General features: G+C 38.6%; 1 protein-coding gene across 3 annotated transcripts in view; it reads left to right on the forward strand.

The window, feature by feature from the left end:
- Positions 1-946, forward strand: part of LOC120526343 (L-lactate dehydrogenase A chain-like) — a 50,561-nt gene extending 49,615 nt beyond the window's left edge. For all 3 annotated transcript variants that reach the window (XM_039749504.1, XM_039749500.1, XM_039749503.1), the window contains one exon: positions 482-946. In XM_039749504.1, coding sequence (XP_039605438.1) covers positions 482-646 — 165 coding nt within the window. In that variant the 3' untranslated portion in view covers positions 647-946. The remainder of the gene's footprint in view (positions 1-481) is intronic.
- Positions 947-18,195: the final 17,249 nt, after the last annotated feature.

Below are 18,195 nucleotides of genomic sequence, written 5' to 3' on the forward strand. Positions count from 1 at the left end.
GTACTGTGTGCAGTTTTGGTCTCCGGGCTACAAAAAGGACATAGCAGCGCTAGAAAAGGTCCAGAGAAGAGCAAGCAGGCTGATTCCAGGACTACAGGGGTTGAATTATGAGGAAAGATTAAAAGAGCTGAGCCTTTACAGTTTAAGCAAAAGAAGATTAAGAGGTGACATGATTGAAGTGTTTAAAATTATGAAGGGAATTAGTACAGTGGATCGAGACTGTTATTTTATAATGAGTTCAACAAGTGACACAGTTGGAAACTTATTAACGGTAAACATTAGATAGTTTTTCTTACACAGAGAACACATGGAGTAAGCTGTCATCTAGTGTGGTGGACAGTAGGACTTGAGGCACTTTGAAAACTCAACTTGATGATATTTTAAAAGAATTAAGTGGATAGGACTGGCAAGCCTTGTTGGGCTGAATGACCCATTCTCATCAAAATTGTTCTAATGTTCTAGTATCTTTGTAATTTCACAGGATATTCATGGCATCACAGAGAATGTGTTTCTAAGCCTTCCCTGCATCTTGGGGTCGCCTGGAGTCTGCGGTGTTCTTCGGCAGCCTTTACAACAGAGGGAGAGCGAGCAGCTGAGGAAGAGTGCTGCAACTCTTTGGAGCATTCAGAAGGACCTGAAGCTGTGACCGAAGAAGGTGACATGAAGATTGAACTACTTGACATTTTAGCCTCTTGGACTTGCTGAAGTTAGAAACTAAATATAGTATAATATGTTAGGAATCCTGGGATTTTTGTTAAAAAATGGCTTACCTAATGGCAACTATTGCTCACTATAACTAAAGAGTCAGTCTTGAAAGCAATGTCTAGTAACCAATAATGAAGCTGTTCTGTTAAATATTTGAAACTTTAAAGAAACCATTTTAAAGCTTTAGTTCTTAACTGTGTTGTTGTTACATTGGTAGACAATAAAATTTGTTGTAACATGGGATCTGCCTTTGTTCTTCTTTGCTTCCTGACACATGTATTGCCTGTGCAAGGGTGCACAAATGTCATAAGCAACCCTGGTCAAAAGAGTCTAGTCCATCGCTATGTGGGTACAGCAACATGTCTGTTACTTGATAAGAAAGATACCAATTAGCAACTGTAAGATGCTAGAGGTCGCTGTTGCCTCTTTTAACCCAACAGACAGACACACTGAACACAGGGTAAAATCACCAAGAAGGTATTTAATTATTTTCTTCTTGTAGTAGTGCCCAAAAGCACCTCAGCTGGCATAAACGAGCAATACAATACAAATAATACAATAAATTGACACAAATCTCTTCTCCACACCTCCCAGCAAGCTTTGTCCTCTGCCTCCCAACTCTAACTCACTTGCTGGGTCTCCAGCAGTCCTTTATATAGTCTTTGACCCGGAAGTGCTTTTCTGCTTCTGTTCACGTGACTTGCCAGCACTTCCGGGTCAGATGGAAAACTTTTCTTCAGCCCAGAAGTACTTCAGGGCTTCCGTTCCAGTGACTTGATAGTACTTCTGGGCTTCCAGGTCCCCCGGCAGCATCTCCTGGAGGCACCCATGGTATCCTGCAGAGCTGAGAAGCCGAACTCCAAATCCCATTGTGCCCTGCGGGAATCTGGGGCACCGCTATGCTGCAGGGAACTTACCATCTGGTGTCTTGGGGGAGGCAGTGTTCCCCCATCCTTGTCTTTGGGCGTCCCGGCTGGTTCTGCCACAAAACTCAAAACATACCGTACATCTCTGACCTCCTGTTGGACACACAAAAGAGCTTCTAAGCTAGCTACAGAATCCATCCATTAATTGAAGTGGTTGATGGCAGCAGAGGTGAGTCTTTACACCTCTTCCAACAAGCTTTCGCTGAGTAGCATTCACTCTTAAATGCTCATGCTGAGCCATGACACACACCGACACCACGTCCTGTCTCAAACCTCAACCCAACATGCATGTCTTTGAGATGTGGAGTAGAAAGGGAACTATAAAAAACACGACAGACTGGAGAACATGCTAACCCCGTGCCAACTTGTCACCTTGGCCTCAAAGCTAAATAAAGTTAACTCAGTAAAAATGAAAAACTCCTTACTGATGAAGGAAACTGATGCCTTACATAACTAATATGGTGTGTTTAATTATTGTTCTGAACTTATCACAATACAATATATGAAAAAAAACACAAAATAGTCAATTGAAAAAAATAAATATAGTCAATCATAGAGCTGAAGTGCAGTGCAGGAGAAAGGCAAGTGTAATTATGACCATTTAACTTTTTTTCAATTATTGTATAAAGAACAGAAATATCTATGAGAATCTTCTCCCATCCATTTATTCTTGGACCTACAGACTTCAAATGGGCCTTGGTTTTTTGAAAAACACCCCAAGAGTTCAAATCCCATTACTGCCAGAAGAGACTCTACTCCATTGGGCCTTTGAGCAAGCCCCTCCACCTGAAAACTGCTCCAGGGGTGCTGTACAATGGCTGACCCTGACCTCTGACACCAAAGGTCGTGCAATAAGACAATTTCCCTTCAAGAATTAATATAGTAATACAGGGTGGCCCATATTTATGTATAGGAGCGGACTTTGTCTCCAAACCGACCTGGGCATCCTTCAACAAGTGAGGTGCTACAATCCTATGATATGGACTCTATCTAAACTTAATCTGTATGTTGTTGTTTAGACCCAACTTAAAATTTGACGACATGCTTAGAAATAAAATTTAATGAAAATAAACATTTAGTAACACGGCTTACACGTTATTAGAGTACATGTGAAATATCATTGCAAAGTAAGTGATTACAGGTATGCAACAATTATTTTCAACTCGATAATCAAACTGCTCATTTAAAATGGAATAAATTCTAACCAAGGTTATAATGAAAACCTCACATGATTGAAATGTTCCATTAACTTAACGATAAACTATAAATGTTCCGTCCTAGTGTGAAAAATTCCTATCCTGTGCTTTATAACCTTATTTCATCATACTAATAATCGCAGCTGAAAAGCACTAATTATCGCTCACACCGAGGACCAGAGAACAATAAAATGCATAATACATAATCTAAACTAATTATTAGTACCGAAGAATTTGAATACTAGATACGAGATAAAATAAATTGCAATAATATATATGCTAACCGAAATGCAGTGGTATCGAAACAGAAATCAGCAAAAGGCAGTTTTGACCAAATGTTCTGCTGCAACATTGTGTACTGACAACTAAGACAACTTGATGAGTAAATCGCAGTACCGGACAGATAATGTTTAGTAGTTTAGAAAATTAATTTTGATGTCAAACAGTAACCAGTACATAAAATTTATTTCATGAAACTGCCGGCCCATGACCAGACCAGAGTCCACGGCCCACTGGGCATTGCCCATATGCCCTAATGACCAGTCTGCCCCGTTTATGTATATGATTGAAAAGGTGTTATTGTCAGGAAACTACCAATGTTAATGTCAAGTAACATAATGGAACAAGAACATTAAGAACCTTAACTGTTTTGTCATCCCCTATTCTGCATGGCGTGGTCCACCAAGGCGCCATCCAGATCGATACAGGCCTGAAGACGAAGACCAATGTTGTCACAGACGGCTTGGCACATCTGTACTGGTATCCTCTGAAATTCTCCTGTGATAGGTGCACGTAGCTCAGCCAAAATTGTGCAGGCCCACCTAGGGGGTGCGAAGTAACAAAAAGGGGGGCGCAAAGATGTGAAAAACGAAAACAAGAATCAAAAATATGAAAAATACATCTATTGAAACCAAAACAAATTAACTTAAACTACATTCTGATACTAGAAAAATAAATATAGAGTTAGATAAATGTCAATAAAAGTTAAGTAAGGAATAATAAAATATGCATTTATGATATATCATTAATTAAAAAAGAACAAATTGGTATTAGTGGGCTCCTTTCAAAAAAACTTTAGGGGGGGCGATTAAAACTGTTATGAAAACTCATGTCGCAAATACTTAAACGTTGAGAAACACTGGGCTAGGCAGTGATGCCATTTTTGATACTCTGCGCACAGTAGCTTAAATGCTATAGCCTGTGAAACGCCATATACATAAATATGGGCCTTCTTGTATTTTAATCCCAAATCAATCCATAGACATTGAATCTGCAATATTATTTTGTAACACTAGATGGCAGCATTGCCTAGCTCTTTCTTTAAATACCTCAATTTCCACTGTAGTGCTAGGATGTTGTTCCGTATTAGCCATTATGAATGCAATGAGAAGTCAAGCAAAATGACACCTTTTATTGGTTAACTGAACAGATTAAAATATGCAAGCCTCCGAGGCAACTCAGGCCCCTTTTTCTGGCAGTTTTTGTGCATCAATTTCCACTGAAAACATAAGATATTCTGAGACACATGACTGAGGCTATCTATATAGCATGAGGCAGAAAGCAGGAACCGACCCTGTTTAGGGGTCTAACCCATCGGGGCACCCTACCTGCACATCTTTGGAAATAAGAGAGGAAAATGAGAGTACTCAGAAAAAACACATACAAACGCAGGGAGAATGTTTTAGCTCCACACAATGATGGGGCAGGAATTAAACCAAGGACACTGGGGCAGTGCTAACCACTGTTAATTTAGAGCCACCTTCCTCTGAAAATATAACTTCTGTGAGCTAAACTGAAGATTCAAAAAGCAACTTTTGGCTGAGACACCATATGCCTCTTGAAGAGGTTGGTTTTAGCAGTTGCACTGGTCACTTCACTCTGCATTCACCAAATTTTTGTTCTAAAAACACTGTTTTCCATTCACCTCACCTCTTTATTTAAGGGGCTATCAGGGCCTAAGTCAACAGTAGTGAGCTTTTTTAATTATTCTCTTTTTACCAAATATCCCTTTACTTCATTATCATTTTGTGTTGCCAAAATTATCACCTAATACCTTATGCCTGCTGGTGAAATCCAATCCATTCACTGTGTAGGTTCTTCCTAAGGGTTCTGGTTCTCGTCCCACACCCCAGAGATGTCCACATTAGGTCAGCTGACCACTCTAAGCTGGCCCAGTGGATGAGCAAGGGCTGGTGCCACGTCTGGAGTTTCCTCTTGCCTTGTACCCAGTGCTACTGCCTGAATCACCCAGAAATGCATTCAGAATATTTAATAATGAACGGATGAGCAGATAATAAGTTCAAGATAATAATCACATACGGTGTTCTGAGATGGCCTCAAAACGCAACACTAGCCAGCTATCTCCGGTGTGCTCTGCAGTTTTGACTGTAGCACCAAGTTATGACTTTCTACTGTAACTTACTGTATAATCGACATATGTACAGCATGGCCACGATAGTGTTAATTAGAACAATTGACAATCTAGACGAGAACAGGCCATTCAGGCCAACGAAGCTCCTATCCCCAGTCCTATCCACTTAATTCTTCTAAAAAAGTCGAGTTTTGAAAGTTCCTAAAGTCTTACTGTCTACCACACTACTTGGTAGCTTATTCCAAGTGTCTATGGATCTCTACGTAAAAAAAGTCCTAATTTTTGTGTGAAATTTGCCCATCCAAATGTGTTACTTAATGAATTCATTTTATTAGACTCAAACAACAATCCATACAAGCAAGTCAAGATTAACAAAACTAGGTTTGAAACGATTTGTTTCTTAATGAACTCATTTTAAAGTAACTGTCCCGATACACTGTACTATATTTCAATCATGTCTTCTCATGTCTCTCTTCTTTTGCTTACACTGTTTGTTAATGAAATAAAACAGCTACAGAACTCACTTGGGCCACCAGCCGCTCACGGTGTCCTCATCCATACCCTTTCATTTTCTCCTACACCAGAACCAGAACATCAAAACCTGCCTAACAAATAAACCAAATAAATAAAAATGATGCCTGTAAGGAGAATCATTTAGGCAGTGCTAAAACAGATCTTGAACCCCTTGACCAACACTATGAAAGAGGGTTTTTCAGTGACTCATTTCAAATTTGTAATTCACAGTTTGTCACTTAATCAGTCATGAAAAGTGATCTCGCTCTTAATCAATAAATCAGCCATTTCACAGAGTCTTCTCCTTTCAGCTGCTCCCATTAGGGATTACCACAGTGGATCATCTTCTTCCATATCTTTCTGTCTTCTGCATCTTGTTCTGTTACACCCATCACCTGCACATCCTCTCTCACAACATCCATAAACCTTCTCTTAGGCCTTCCTCTTTCCTGGCAGCTCTATCGTTAACATCCTTCTCCCAATTATACCCACCATCTCTCCTCTGCACATGTCCAAACCAACGCAATCTCGCCACCCTGACTTTGTCTCTCAACTGTCCAACTTGAGCTGATCCTCTAATGTACTCATTTCTAATCCTATCCATCCTCATCACGCACAATGCAAATCTTAGCATCTTTAACTCTGCTCCCTCCAGCTCTGTCTCCTGCTTTCTGGTCATATATAATATAGAAATATAGTGGCTTAATTTCTAACTGTCTATCTATCTAATTAAAATAAACTATCTGTCGCAGCAAATATACAAGTGATCAAAACATGGACACAAATAGAAGAACATACACAGGCTTTGTCCACAATAGAAGTAAAATCCTGCAGTACTTCTTTGTATTCCTTGCTCTGTGCTCCAATAAACACACGTTATCGGCAATACACTAATAACCCAATTGTGCTCCACTCACTTAGAATCTGGAACCAATGTAGAAAGCATTTTAAGATGGAGAAGCTTCTATCTGTGGCACCTCTGCAAGAGAACCACCTCTTTCAACCTTCACAAACATATGCAGTTTTTAATATCTGGAAAAAATTTGGAATTAACTTGCTTAGAGATCTTTATATAGACAACGTCTTTGCATCCTATGAACAATTACATTCCAAATTTAACATTCCAGCTACACATTTCTTTCACTATCTTCAAATCAGGAACTTTGTTAAAGGGAACCTTCCCAATTTTCCTCATCTTGTACCCTCATCCATGCTGGAAAAAATATTGCTCAATCTCAAGGACTCAGACACCATCTCTGAAATATATAAAATCATTTTACAGTCCCTCCCTTTCAAAGATCCAAGAGGTCACTGGGAAAAAGATCTCTCAATTAATATATCAGAAAAGGAGTGGAAAATAGCAATGCAGAGAATTCACTCGAGCTCCATATGCGCAAAGCATACAATTATACAACTCAAAATTATATATCAAGCACATCTGTCTCAACTAAAACTCTCCAAAATGTTTCCAGGGCATGATCCAACCTGCAAACGTTGCAACCAAGCCCCAGCCTCACTAGGTCACATGTTCTGGGCCTGCTCCAAATTAACATTATTCTGGACCAACATTTTTAATTACCTCTCAGACAGCCTTGGACTCACAATCCCTCCTAATCCATTAACAGCTGTGTTTGGGGTTCTTCCAGAGGGGTTTAAAGTGGAGAAAGACAAACAAATTGTGATTGCATTCACTACACTGTTGGCACGCAGACTCATTCTGATAAACTGGAAGAACCCAAACTCTCCTCTTTTAAGTCAGTGGGAAATCGATGTGTTATACTATTTGAAATTGGAAAAAATCAAATACTCAGTTAGAGGATCTGTGCAGACTTTTTTCAAAACATGGCAGGATCTAATCAGTAATATTTTAAAATAAGCTCTTAAAGCGCAGAGGAAGCAATTATTTCCGTATTTCTTTGTCTTCTGCATTCTCTATTGGCTTATCAAATGTATTAATTTAGGTATGTTTACAAGCCTTAAATTTCACGCCGTTTGCCTTGCTCTCTCTCTGAGGGGTGGGGATCGATTTGGTCTTAACTCAATTTTACTTTTTGGAAACATTTATTGATTTGTATGGAATGATTGCAATAAAAATAATAAAACTTCAAAAAAAAAAATCATCTGTCTTTTATAACTGTATTTTATCAGACTAACATCATTGTTCACTTTTTTAGCATTACTGTTTGAGGAAGTAAAAGTTGTTCTCAAAGAGCCCATTTGTGTTTTTCATTGTTTCAGACTAAGTTGACAACTTCAAAAACAAGACAAAATATATTTAGTAATTGTCTAAACCACTGAAACATTTTTAGCATTTAAGGCTCTCCCTCACAGTACGCTGAAAGTTGAATTTGCACATTAACTAACAAAATCCCGCTATCTTTTATGTTCTACAGAAAATGAACTTCAAGTTGTTAAATTTGAATAGAAAAGCTTAAAAGTTTCTATGTGAAAGGTGAACCTTAAAACGATTGCAATTATACTGCAATTGTATTATATTCAAGGTAAGTTTAAAAATAAAATCTATCTATCTATCTATCTATCTATCTATCTATCTATCTATCTATCTATCTATCTAATCAGAGAAAATCTCTCCATTATATAAAAAAATCCTGGAACAAGAGAAGACTTTTTCAGAGAGATAATTTCATGTCCCGCGAGACGAGACTTTGTACCAAGAGATTTAAGCAAGCCCAAGGCTGGAAATAAAAGACACAGAGTAGATGACAAAGTAGTATGTCGTAAAAGAGATTCAAAAACATTGGTACGATACACATGCAGATCAGGTTAGAGGTAATGAAAGTACTAAAATTCGAAAGTTTCAAAAAAATGATAGTAAAGATCACATTAGCGCAAACAAACAGAAATTATTTCTCGGTGAAATAATGGAACAGCAAAAAGAGATTAAATATATGGACATAGGTGATAAGACAGAAGTATGTAGATATTGTTTGGATTTAAACTTTAAGTCGGAGACTTGTAGATCATCTAATTCATGTTGCCATCAGGGAAAAGTAGTGTTTCTTCCCAATGAAGAGGCATATCCGCGAGCATTAAAAGATTTGTTGTTTGGTGAAAGTGAAATCCATATACGTGAGTGGCAGAGATGTGAAGTGGCTGGTGCGTAGCGCAGGCCAGGGCGGTTGGCAAGCAAAGCAAGTGGAATTTCAATACACAATAATGTTCACATTTTCATCCCAGGAACAGATTTGTAGATGACATCCCCTAAATAGAAGCATACGACCCTAAGCAGCATCACATACTAAAATGAGTTTTCAGTGCACAGTCAGCACCACTAAATGGAGAACAGCGGCTAAATTAATTAAAAATAAAAATGAAACCCAACTGCATCCTTAACTGGCTTCGATCTGTCACATGTCTGAAACTGACGTGATGAGATGATGTTCAGACCGCCTGTGGACCATTGATTGTGACTACTGGAGATATGTCTTTCTCTTTCATCGTCTTTTCAATTGTAACGTTATTTCCGTCTAGGGTACTGAACAGAATAACTTGGTGAGATTCTGGTAAGCAGCTTTTTGGTCCTTTCTTATTGTAAAATTTTATTTACTGTTATGACTGATGCCAAGTCCAGGGTTTGAAAGCAAATAACATTTAAAGCCAAACTGTGAAGAGTGCTGACCTTCGCGGACCATTCTAATCACAAATGCAAAAAGTGCCGAATTTCAAAATGTGGCAGTTGGTCAGAACGAGCACAACTTTTAATGAGTTGCATTGAAAAAATAGTAGCCATATTCCCAGATTATGACCTGTACTGCTTGGATGGGTGGACAAATGGGGCTTGAAAGCCAATACGTGCCTGGTACTGTTTGTTTTTGTTGGATTCTTGGTCCTCCTCGAGAATCACATTTTACACAATTTCAGCAGGAGTTTGGTCTCCTGCTGAATTTTGAGCACATTGGCCCACTTCAAGCTCTGGATTATAAAACATGTGTGGTGAGTCACAGTCTACACATACCACTCACTGGCTATATGGAATTTGGAAGTTTGCTGCGTCCATATAGGTTTTTCCTGCAGGTGTTTTGACCCACATATGAGCGTAAGTGTATCCATGAGGTAGCCACCTAATTGATGGCATCCTCTCCATGGCTGTTTCCTATTTTGTGGCCAGTGCTAATGAAATAGGCTCCGGCAACCCGAAATCTCAAGTTAGTTTAAGGCCATGCCATGAGTTTTCCAGTGATTTTCATTGATAGACATCATTTACAAGTTTGTAATGAGTCAGAGGCTGTGCACTCTTGTGAAATTCAGTTGTGTAGTCTAACATAACAGGCAACTCACTTCAATAAGTTTGCAACTTACCATGGCAAAATCGAACAGTTTTGGTTTTGTCTTTGTAGCGAGCTGGCAACTAATGAATGTTCATCAGGAAGTACAATGCAGATGATGCATATAACAAGTGATTAAAAATGTGAGGGCTTTGCAACAGAAGCTTATCTTTCTGGTGTCTCATGTTTTATGTACCATGACTGAATGAAAACAGAAAAAGGGACTGAGAATACAGCTGAACTTGCCATGCTTTTTAACTCTTTGAAAAATGCCAACTCTGTCAGGCAGAAAGTTATTGGCTGTTACAAAAAGGGAAAACACGGCTGTGGTGAAAGGTTGGTACACAGTTGGTAAATTAGACATGCTTTTCAGTTGTATAAAATGACATGGTCAAGCAATGAAATCAGCAACAGTAATCATTAAGTCAGACATATCCAACAACTGGAAATTGTGCAATGTGATGTCTGCTTTCAGCAGCCAGAGAGAACTGAGGTGTGATCAGAAGTAGATAAAGGCTGAATGTCTCACTGTTTCCATATAAGACTAGGTGTTCACCGATAGACGCGGGAAGGGGTGCTGGTAGACTCGACCGTTAGCATACGGAAAATTGCTCCGGAATAAATTCACAGTTAAGCTTAGTTTCCTTCGTTGTGGAATATGGAATAGATATGTTCATACGTAACCTTTTGCCTTACCTATATGGTAACACTTTAACATCTAACCCTGGCCCATGTCCATGACCTGCAGCTAAAGGTACTTGGCTTAAAAGATAGGTTTGGTATTTTTCAAGTGAAAATTATTTCTTCATAATTATGCTATATATTCATTTGCCACATAAAATTGCATTCTAAAGTGAAATGTTTTTTTTAAAATATCTTTTCTGTCTGTGCAGCTTTCAACAGGCCTTAAGGGTATACAAATCCATAGATGAATAAAAAGCCTTAAAAGTTACCAAATATGTCAATCTTTCAAACCAAAAATATTATTGAGTATTGATCTGCATCTTAAGATTATACAAATATCACAAAACAATACATCCATAAAAATAATTTGTTGTGAGATTTCAGCCATTTTCAAAGAAGATCAGCTGTGCACTTCAGGCAGCCAACTAACCGTTTAACCCTCCTCCGTGTGGATTCACCTCAGAAAGCCATCACCAAGTACCTGTTGTTGACATGAATGAATGCTGATGTGGGAATTGCTGTGTATGTTCTGTGGATAATAACACAATAATAACTCAAAAAGCCACACTTACGATCACTTTTATCCTTCCACTATATGACAGGTTATTTCTATATGTTGTAAAGATTGATTGCTGCCACTAGATTTATAATGCACACATGAGCTTCAAGAGAATATTGAGCAGGCATTTAGTATGCAATCAGGCGACAAGAAATGAACAGAGAGGCATCCGTTCCATCCATTTTCCTAACCTGCTTATTGAAAACAGGATTGTTGGGTCAGCTGTTGACTATCCCAGCAAGCATCAGTCACAAGGCAGGAATAATCCCTGTGTGAGGTGCCTGTCCCTTGCAGGGTGAACACACAGACACACATATGGGACACTTTAGCAATGCTAATCCAACTAACCTGCAAGTGTTTGGAAATGTGGGAGGAAACTGGAGCATCTATGGAGAACATGGAAACTCCACACATTTGCAAACCCCAGTCTGTGTGAAAGCATTGCTACTGCTGTGCCACCTTGCTGTCCAATGATAGATAGATAGATAGATAGATAGATAGATAGATAGATAGATAGATAGATAGATAGATAGATACTTTATTAATCCCAAGGGGAAATTCACATACTCCAGCAACAGCATACTGATAAAAAAATATTAAATTAAAGAGTGATAAAAATGCAGGTAAAACAGACAATAACTTTGTATAATGTTAACGTTTACCCCCCCGAGTCGCATAGTGTGGGGTCTCCTCAGTCTGTCAGTGGAGCAGGATGGTGACAGCAGTCTGTCGCTGAAGCTGCTCCTCTGTCTGGAGATGATGCTGTTCAGTGGATGCAGCGGATTCTCCATGATTGAAAGGAGCCTGCTCAATGCCCGTCGCTCTGCCACAGATGTCAACCTGTCAAAGCTCCATGCCTACAATAGAGCCTGACTTCTTCACCAGTTTGTCCAGGCATGAGGCGTCCCTCTTCTTTATGCTGCCTCGCCAGCACACGTAGAAGAGGGCACTCATGACAACCGTCTGATAGAACATCTGCAGCATCTTATTAATATCTTATTATTATTATTATTACTACTACTACAATTATTATCATTATTAATTGCACTCCTCAATATCTTCTATCCATTAGTCTATTCAAATAGGATAGCACATCTCTGATGGTGTGACCACTTAATTCACAGACATGACCAGTGAGTGGTAAAGGCAGCCTTGCACCTTAGCCCACACAGAAAGCAGCCACACAGACACCCATAAGAAATGTTGGCTCAATCAGTTCAGGAATGATAAGTACAAAGTCAACACTACCACTCAAAGATGCCCCAAATCAAAATGAGTGGAAGACAATGTGCTGAAAAGCAGACCCTGTATTAATATGGGACAAATGCTAGGAAGAGCAGGAATTATTCATTTATTTTTCTCTGCTATAACCAGAATAACAAAGATAATAACAATCCATCTTTCTTCCTAACCCACTAATCCAGGGCAGGGTTGCAGGGTAGCAGGGTAGCTGGAGCCATCAATCATCAGGTAGAAGCAAGAAATAATCCTTGGATGAGGTGCCAGTCCATCAGAGGGCGAACACACACACATACCCACACACACTTGGGCCACTTTAGCAGCATCCATCCGCTATTATATTATTAGCCAGCGTCTGTCTGTTGTTACAAGCCATGGCAGAACATAAAAAGTAGGATAATAAGCCAAAAATCGCTAGGCGCTTGGGGCTGTGGTGAGCTGTGAGCATTCAGGAAATGTATTCTTACCTCAAGAAAATTAGTTCCAAGAATCTGTGATAAAATAATTATTTCGAGTTGCCTTTCATTGTTACAAGGAGGCCTCATGAATGCAAAGGGCATATTTTCTTTGAATCAAAACCTTTACTGTTTCAAAGTGAATATATTCTGAAAGTTTTAAGGCTTTTTTATTCTCTTATGGACTTAGTGCTCTTACATCCTAGTGTAAGCTATAAAAATTTATAAAAAAGTCTTCACTTTAGAAGGTAGGGCGGCACGGTGGTGCAGTGGTAACGCTGCTGCCTTGCAGTTAGGAGACCATGGTTCACTTCCTGGGTCCTCCCTGCGTGGAGTTTGCATGTTCTCCCCGTGTCTGCGTGGGATTCCTCCCACAGTCCAAAGACATGCAAGTTAGGTGCATTGGTGATCTTAATTTAACCCCTAGTGTGTGATTGGTGTGTGTGTGTGTCCTGCGGTGGGCTGGCGCCCTGCCCGGGGTTTGTTTCCTGCCTTGTGCCTGTGCTGGCTGGGATTGGTTCCAGCAGACCCCCGTGACCCTGTGTTAGGATATAGCAGGTTGGATAATGATTGACTGACTGGCGTTAGAAGGTTATTTCTATGTGGTAATTAATATATACCTTGATGATTAAGAAATAACTTCAACTTGAAAAATACCTGCTTATCCTTTAATTGAATATTGGAAGGTTATGGTCATATGTTGTATTGAACTTTTAACTAATACTACATGTACTACCATTAGTTACCATCAGGTGGCAGCAAATCATAAAATGAAAAATTGGAAGATACGATGACAGAATGGCAATCTGTGCCTAAGAAATATTGGAGCTTAAAGAGAAGTGTACTCTCATTGAAAGGCCAAAAATTTTTTAGGAATGAATAACAGGAAAATAAAAACATGCAAAACAGGCAAAATGCCAATCTCAGCTGCAGACGCTGGCTTAAAAAGCGATCGATGTCAAATAACAAAAATTGTGATCTAAAACATCGAGCGCTGAGACAGCAGAAGAAATCACTAATGTATTTCAAAGAGAACATCAAGGGCTTGGATCCACCACAGTCGTCCTAATGATGATGGAATCTCAACTTCAGTTGGCAGTAACAAACCCCTGAGCGCACCTTGAAACCCTGAATATGTTGTTTTATTCTCTTTTGTTTTGCTCCCAGAACTATTTTTCTCACATATGCTACAAACATGAAAAGAATGGAAGAAAACAGCTTCTGCTAATAATTGGGTGCTCAACAGTTTTGTAACAGCATACATGCATATTGCGTATTGGGCAGCGATACATATTTTATATAACACCTTCAGAGAGAGAACAGCATCCCAATGTACTTTACATGGTCCAAATTTATAGTTCTGGAGCCCAATGATCTGATAGAGTGAATGTTCTATTAGCATAAGTAGTTAGCAGCATTTGCTCTTATATTAAATAAAATAAGAAAGCTCTTCATTGAGGTGCTTGTAAAGACATTTCATTAGCATCATCTTAATCCATCCATCCATAACTAGAACCCATTTTGGTCGCTTAAGGGCTGTCAAGAACTGGTGCCTGTGCTAGCAGCAATGGGCACAAACCTGGAAACAAGTGTAGCCAGGGCAGACACAGTCACACACCACCATTCACTTACAGTATGCTTAGCCTGTCATCCTAACATTCAAGTCTTTGGGATGTGGAAGGAAAACCAAAGTAGCTGGGAGAAGAGAACGTGCAGACTCTGAGCAGAGAGTAACTGGAGCAGGAACTCAAACCGAGTTTACTGGAACACTGAGGGAAAAGTGAAAACCCCCGGGCACACTGTGCCACCCGGAATTATTTCAGTCAAACAGACCTTCTGATACAGCACATTGGAAATGATTAGGAGAATATTTATAGAAACAGGGAGATCAAGGGGGCTTTAAGCCGAAGAGCCAGGGAGCAGAGTATGATTACAGAGATGGCCACTGTCCACATCTTACTCTGTATTCTTGTGAACTTTCTCTACGGACTTTTCTACTTCATCCCAAAGAGGCAAAAGAACTGGAGTTTCTCAACTGGCCTTCATTGAATCGGTGTGTATGTAAGTATGAGTGGGCCTTTGAATCGACTAATGGCTCCTGCAATTCATTCAGTGCTGCTCTAGGTGACATCAAGTGGGTTCAGAACAGCAATGTATGGCTGGGGAAACTGGGGACAGCAGTGGGTCGGTAGTCAGGATGGAGAGAGACCTGTGGATGTTGAGTTGGCCATAGAGGGTATCAGCTAATTGATCCAGCCCTCGTTGATAGCAAAATGCTATCAGTGGATGCAAGCCAGTCATGTCAGCCCAGATTTTCCTGTCCTCAGCTCTTCCTGGGGAATTCCCAGGCATTCCCAAGCCAGCTGAGAGACATAATTCCTTCCAGCATGTCCTGCGTTTGTCGCAGGGTCTCCATCCAGTGAGCTGTGCCCAGAGCAGCTACAGATGGAGCCATCTGGGGAGCATCCTTATGGCGTGTTCTGTGTCATCATACTGTATAGTGGCTTTTATTTGTATATATCAGTCTATTAATATACTGTATAATATATGTGAAGTTTTTTGTTTTTTCTGTCCTCCTGGCCACTCAGCCTTACCTTTTTCTTTGTTACATACTGCATAGTATAATTGCTTAATCTTGTTTTATATTAACTTCATTTTATTTAATTTTGCAAAGCACTTTGAGCTACATTGTTTGTATGAAAACATGCTATATAAATAAATGATGTTGTTGCAGTGCTTTTCATATCTATCTATCTATCTATCTATCTATCTATCTATCTATCTATCTATCTATCTATCTATCTATCTATCTATCTATCTATCTATCTATCTATCTATCTATCTATCTATCTATCTATCTATCTATCTATCTATCTAAATAGATAGATATCTGAATTAAAACATTGCAAAAACAGCTGAGAATTATAAGCAGAAAATAAATTAAGCAGCTACCTTGATGGATTGATGTAAGGGTGCATAAATGAATCTTTTTAGAAAGCAAAGAAATTCTGTGTTAGGTCCAGCTTGAATAACAAATGATTTAAAGATAAGAATTATTGTGTTCATACTGTGGTCTAAGCAGATATTTAACATTTTCTACTGGCCAAGACTCCCCACATCTCAGTACTATAATGTTGTTAATTATTTTTGCTAAAAGCATGGTTTTTGTGTTTGTGATTACAAATGTGAGCCGTGAAGTTCATTGTAATTGGGAGAAGCTTGTTAAGTTGTTTCCTGGTGACCTCTTTACCTCTTCATAGACCACTGGTTCATCGCTTTCAGTTACTTATTTATTTGAATCTGACCCCATGAACCAGGGGTCAGTTTACCATGTAAATTATTCACTGTGTTGACCTCTAATAAAAGGATTGTCTAGTCTTAACCCTCAAGGGTGACATGGTCCCGTGGGCTACGACTTCCAATCTTGCTGAGACTGATTACCTTGGCACTCATTATTTTACATTTTTTCCCAGCTATTTATATGAAGCAGCCTTGGGAACACATGTACAAGGAGAATTCAGAAATCATTGTGTTTTACTAAAATGGATCAGGGTCATAATGTATTTTAATTTTAGGTTAAAAATGATTCCCATTGTTCCTGATTCTCCTTTCTAGTTAAATTTCTTAGTCATCCCCTGAGCAAAATAAGAAGCAGTCAGCAAGCTGTCTTTTAACTCTAAGGTGGCAATTAATATTGCGATTACATTTTGTGTTCTCTTAACTATAAATGAATTATTACTTTTCTGGAAAGAAGATATGGTAAAGGAAATGTATCCTGGAACTTCACTTGTACACTTGTTCAAGTCAGGAATGATTCTGTTTTTCCTCATGTATAATTAATCTTTAAACATACTGCAATATGCTGTCTATAGAGACTAAGGGTTTTGGATAAAGAATAAAAAAACCTCTAATGATAGATAGATAGATAGATAGATAGATAGATAGATAGATAGATAGATAGATAGATAGATAGATAATAAAAGGCATTATATGATAGATAGATAGATAGATAGATAGATAGATAGATAGATAGATAGATAGATAGATAGATAGATAGATTTTTATTTTAAAATACAATATAATACAATTGCAGTTGCAGTCATTTTAAAATACACCATTCCATATCATATAAAAACACTTATAGCTTTTCAACTCCCATTTACCACTAGAAATTCATTTTCTGTAAAACATAAAAAGATCTTTAGTACAAATAATTTCTCAAAATATTTCATAATAATATGCATATTGAACTTTAGGTCTGCTATGAGGGAGAGCCTTAAACATTAATGTTTGCTACAAGGAGATATTCTAGTTTCTCAAACAATAATATTATAAAACTGAACAATGGTGCTAGCCTGATAAAATACAGGAAGAAATGATACATTGTTTCTTTATAGATAGATAGATAGATAGATAGATAGATAGATAGATAGATAGATAGATAGATAGATAGATAGATAGATAGATAGATAGATAGATAGATAGATAGATACTGTAAATGAATTCTTTCATTTATTTTCTGAAACTCGTTATTTCTTAAGTAGGTCTTGCAGTGCAGGAGCCTATAATGTCACCATAAGACATGCAGAGTGGATCCAAAATGTATAGCCATTTCCCTTGTAATAATGTAAATCAGTTGATTTATTGAAAGTTGGCCCAAAATGTAATACGTTTCCTAGTATTGCAGCATGCATTTTTCCAGATGGTGCTACTTCCAATCGAACGTGCTACACTTCAAGAGCTACGGCATGAAATTGGCCAGTTGTGCACATCCATTCTCTCAGGCGCCCTGGTAAATGTTTGCCGTTCAGTTGTTAGCCTCTGTCAACTGTGTCTAGATGAGAATTGTGGTCACTTTCATGAGTTCATCAAACTCTTACACGTGCACACACCTCAAATTGATTTTTTCTGATATTTGGATATTTTCCTTTATTAAAATGTCAGCAGATTCTTAGATAACACTGTATACATGCACTGCAACCTAAGTTTATTATTTTTCTCTTCCCTCAATGGCAGCTCAAGACTTTAATACTGCATTTTTGTGTCTATTTGAGAATGATGCTGTAATGAGCCGTGTCCTGTCCAGGAGATATGCAGAGTTATGAAAATAGATGGGTTTTTAGTAATGGTGTCTAGCAACAAAAGACTCCACAAAATCAAAAGACTGATGGCTCTGGCAATAGTGTCATTAGAGACAAAGGCACTAGCTTTTCCTTGATGCAATATTTATTCCTTTCTGAAAAGAATAATGATAATTGAAG

The sequence above is a fragment of the Polypterus senegalus genome, chromosome 1 (genome assembly GCF_016835505.1).
Source record: "Polypterus senegalus isolate Bchr_013 chromosome 1, ASM1683550v1, whole genome shotgun sequence".
Classification (NCBI taxonomy): domain Eukaryota; kingdom Metazoa; phylum Chordata; class Cladistia; order Polypteriformes; family Polypteridae; genus Polypterus; species Polypterus senegalus.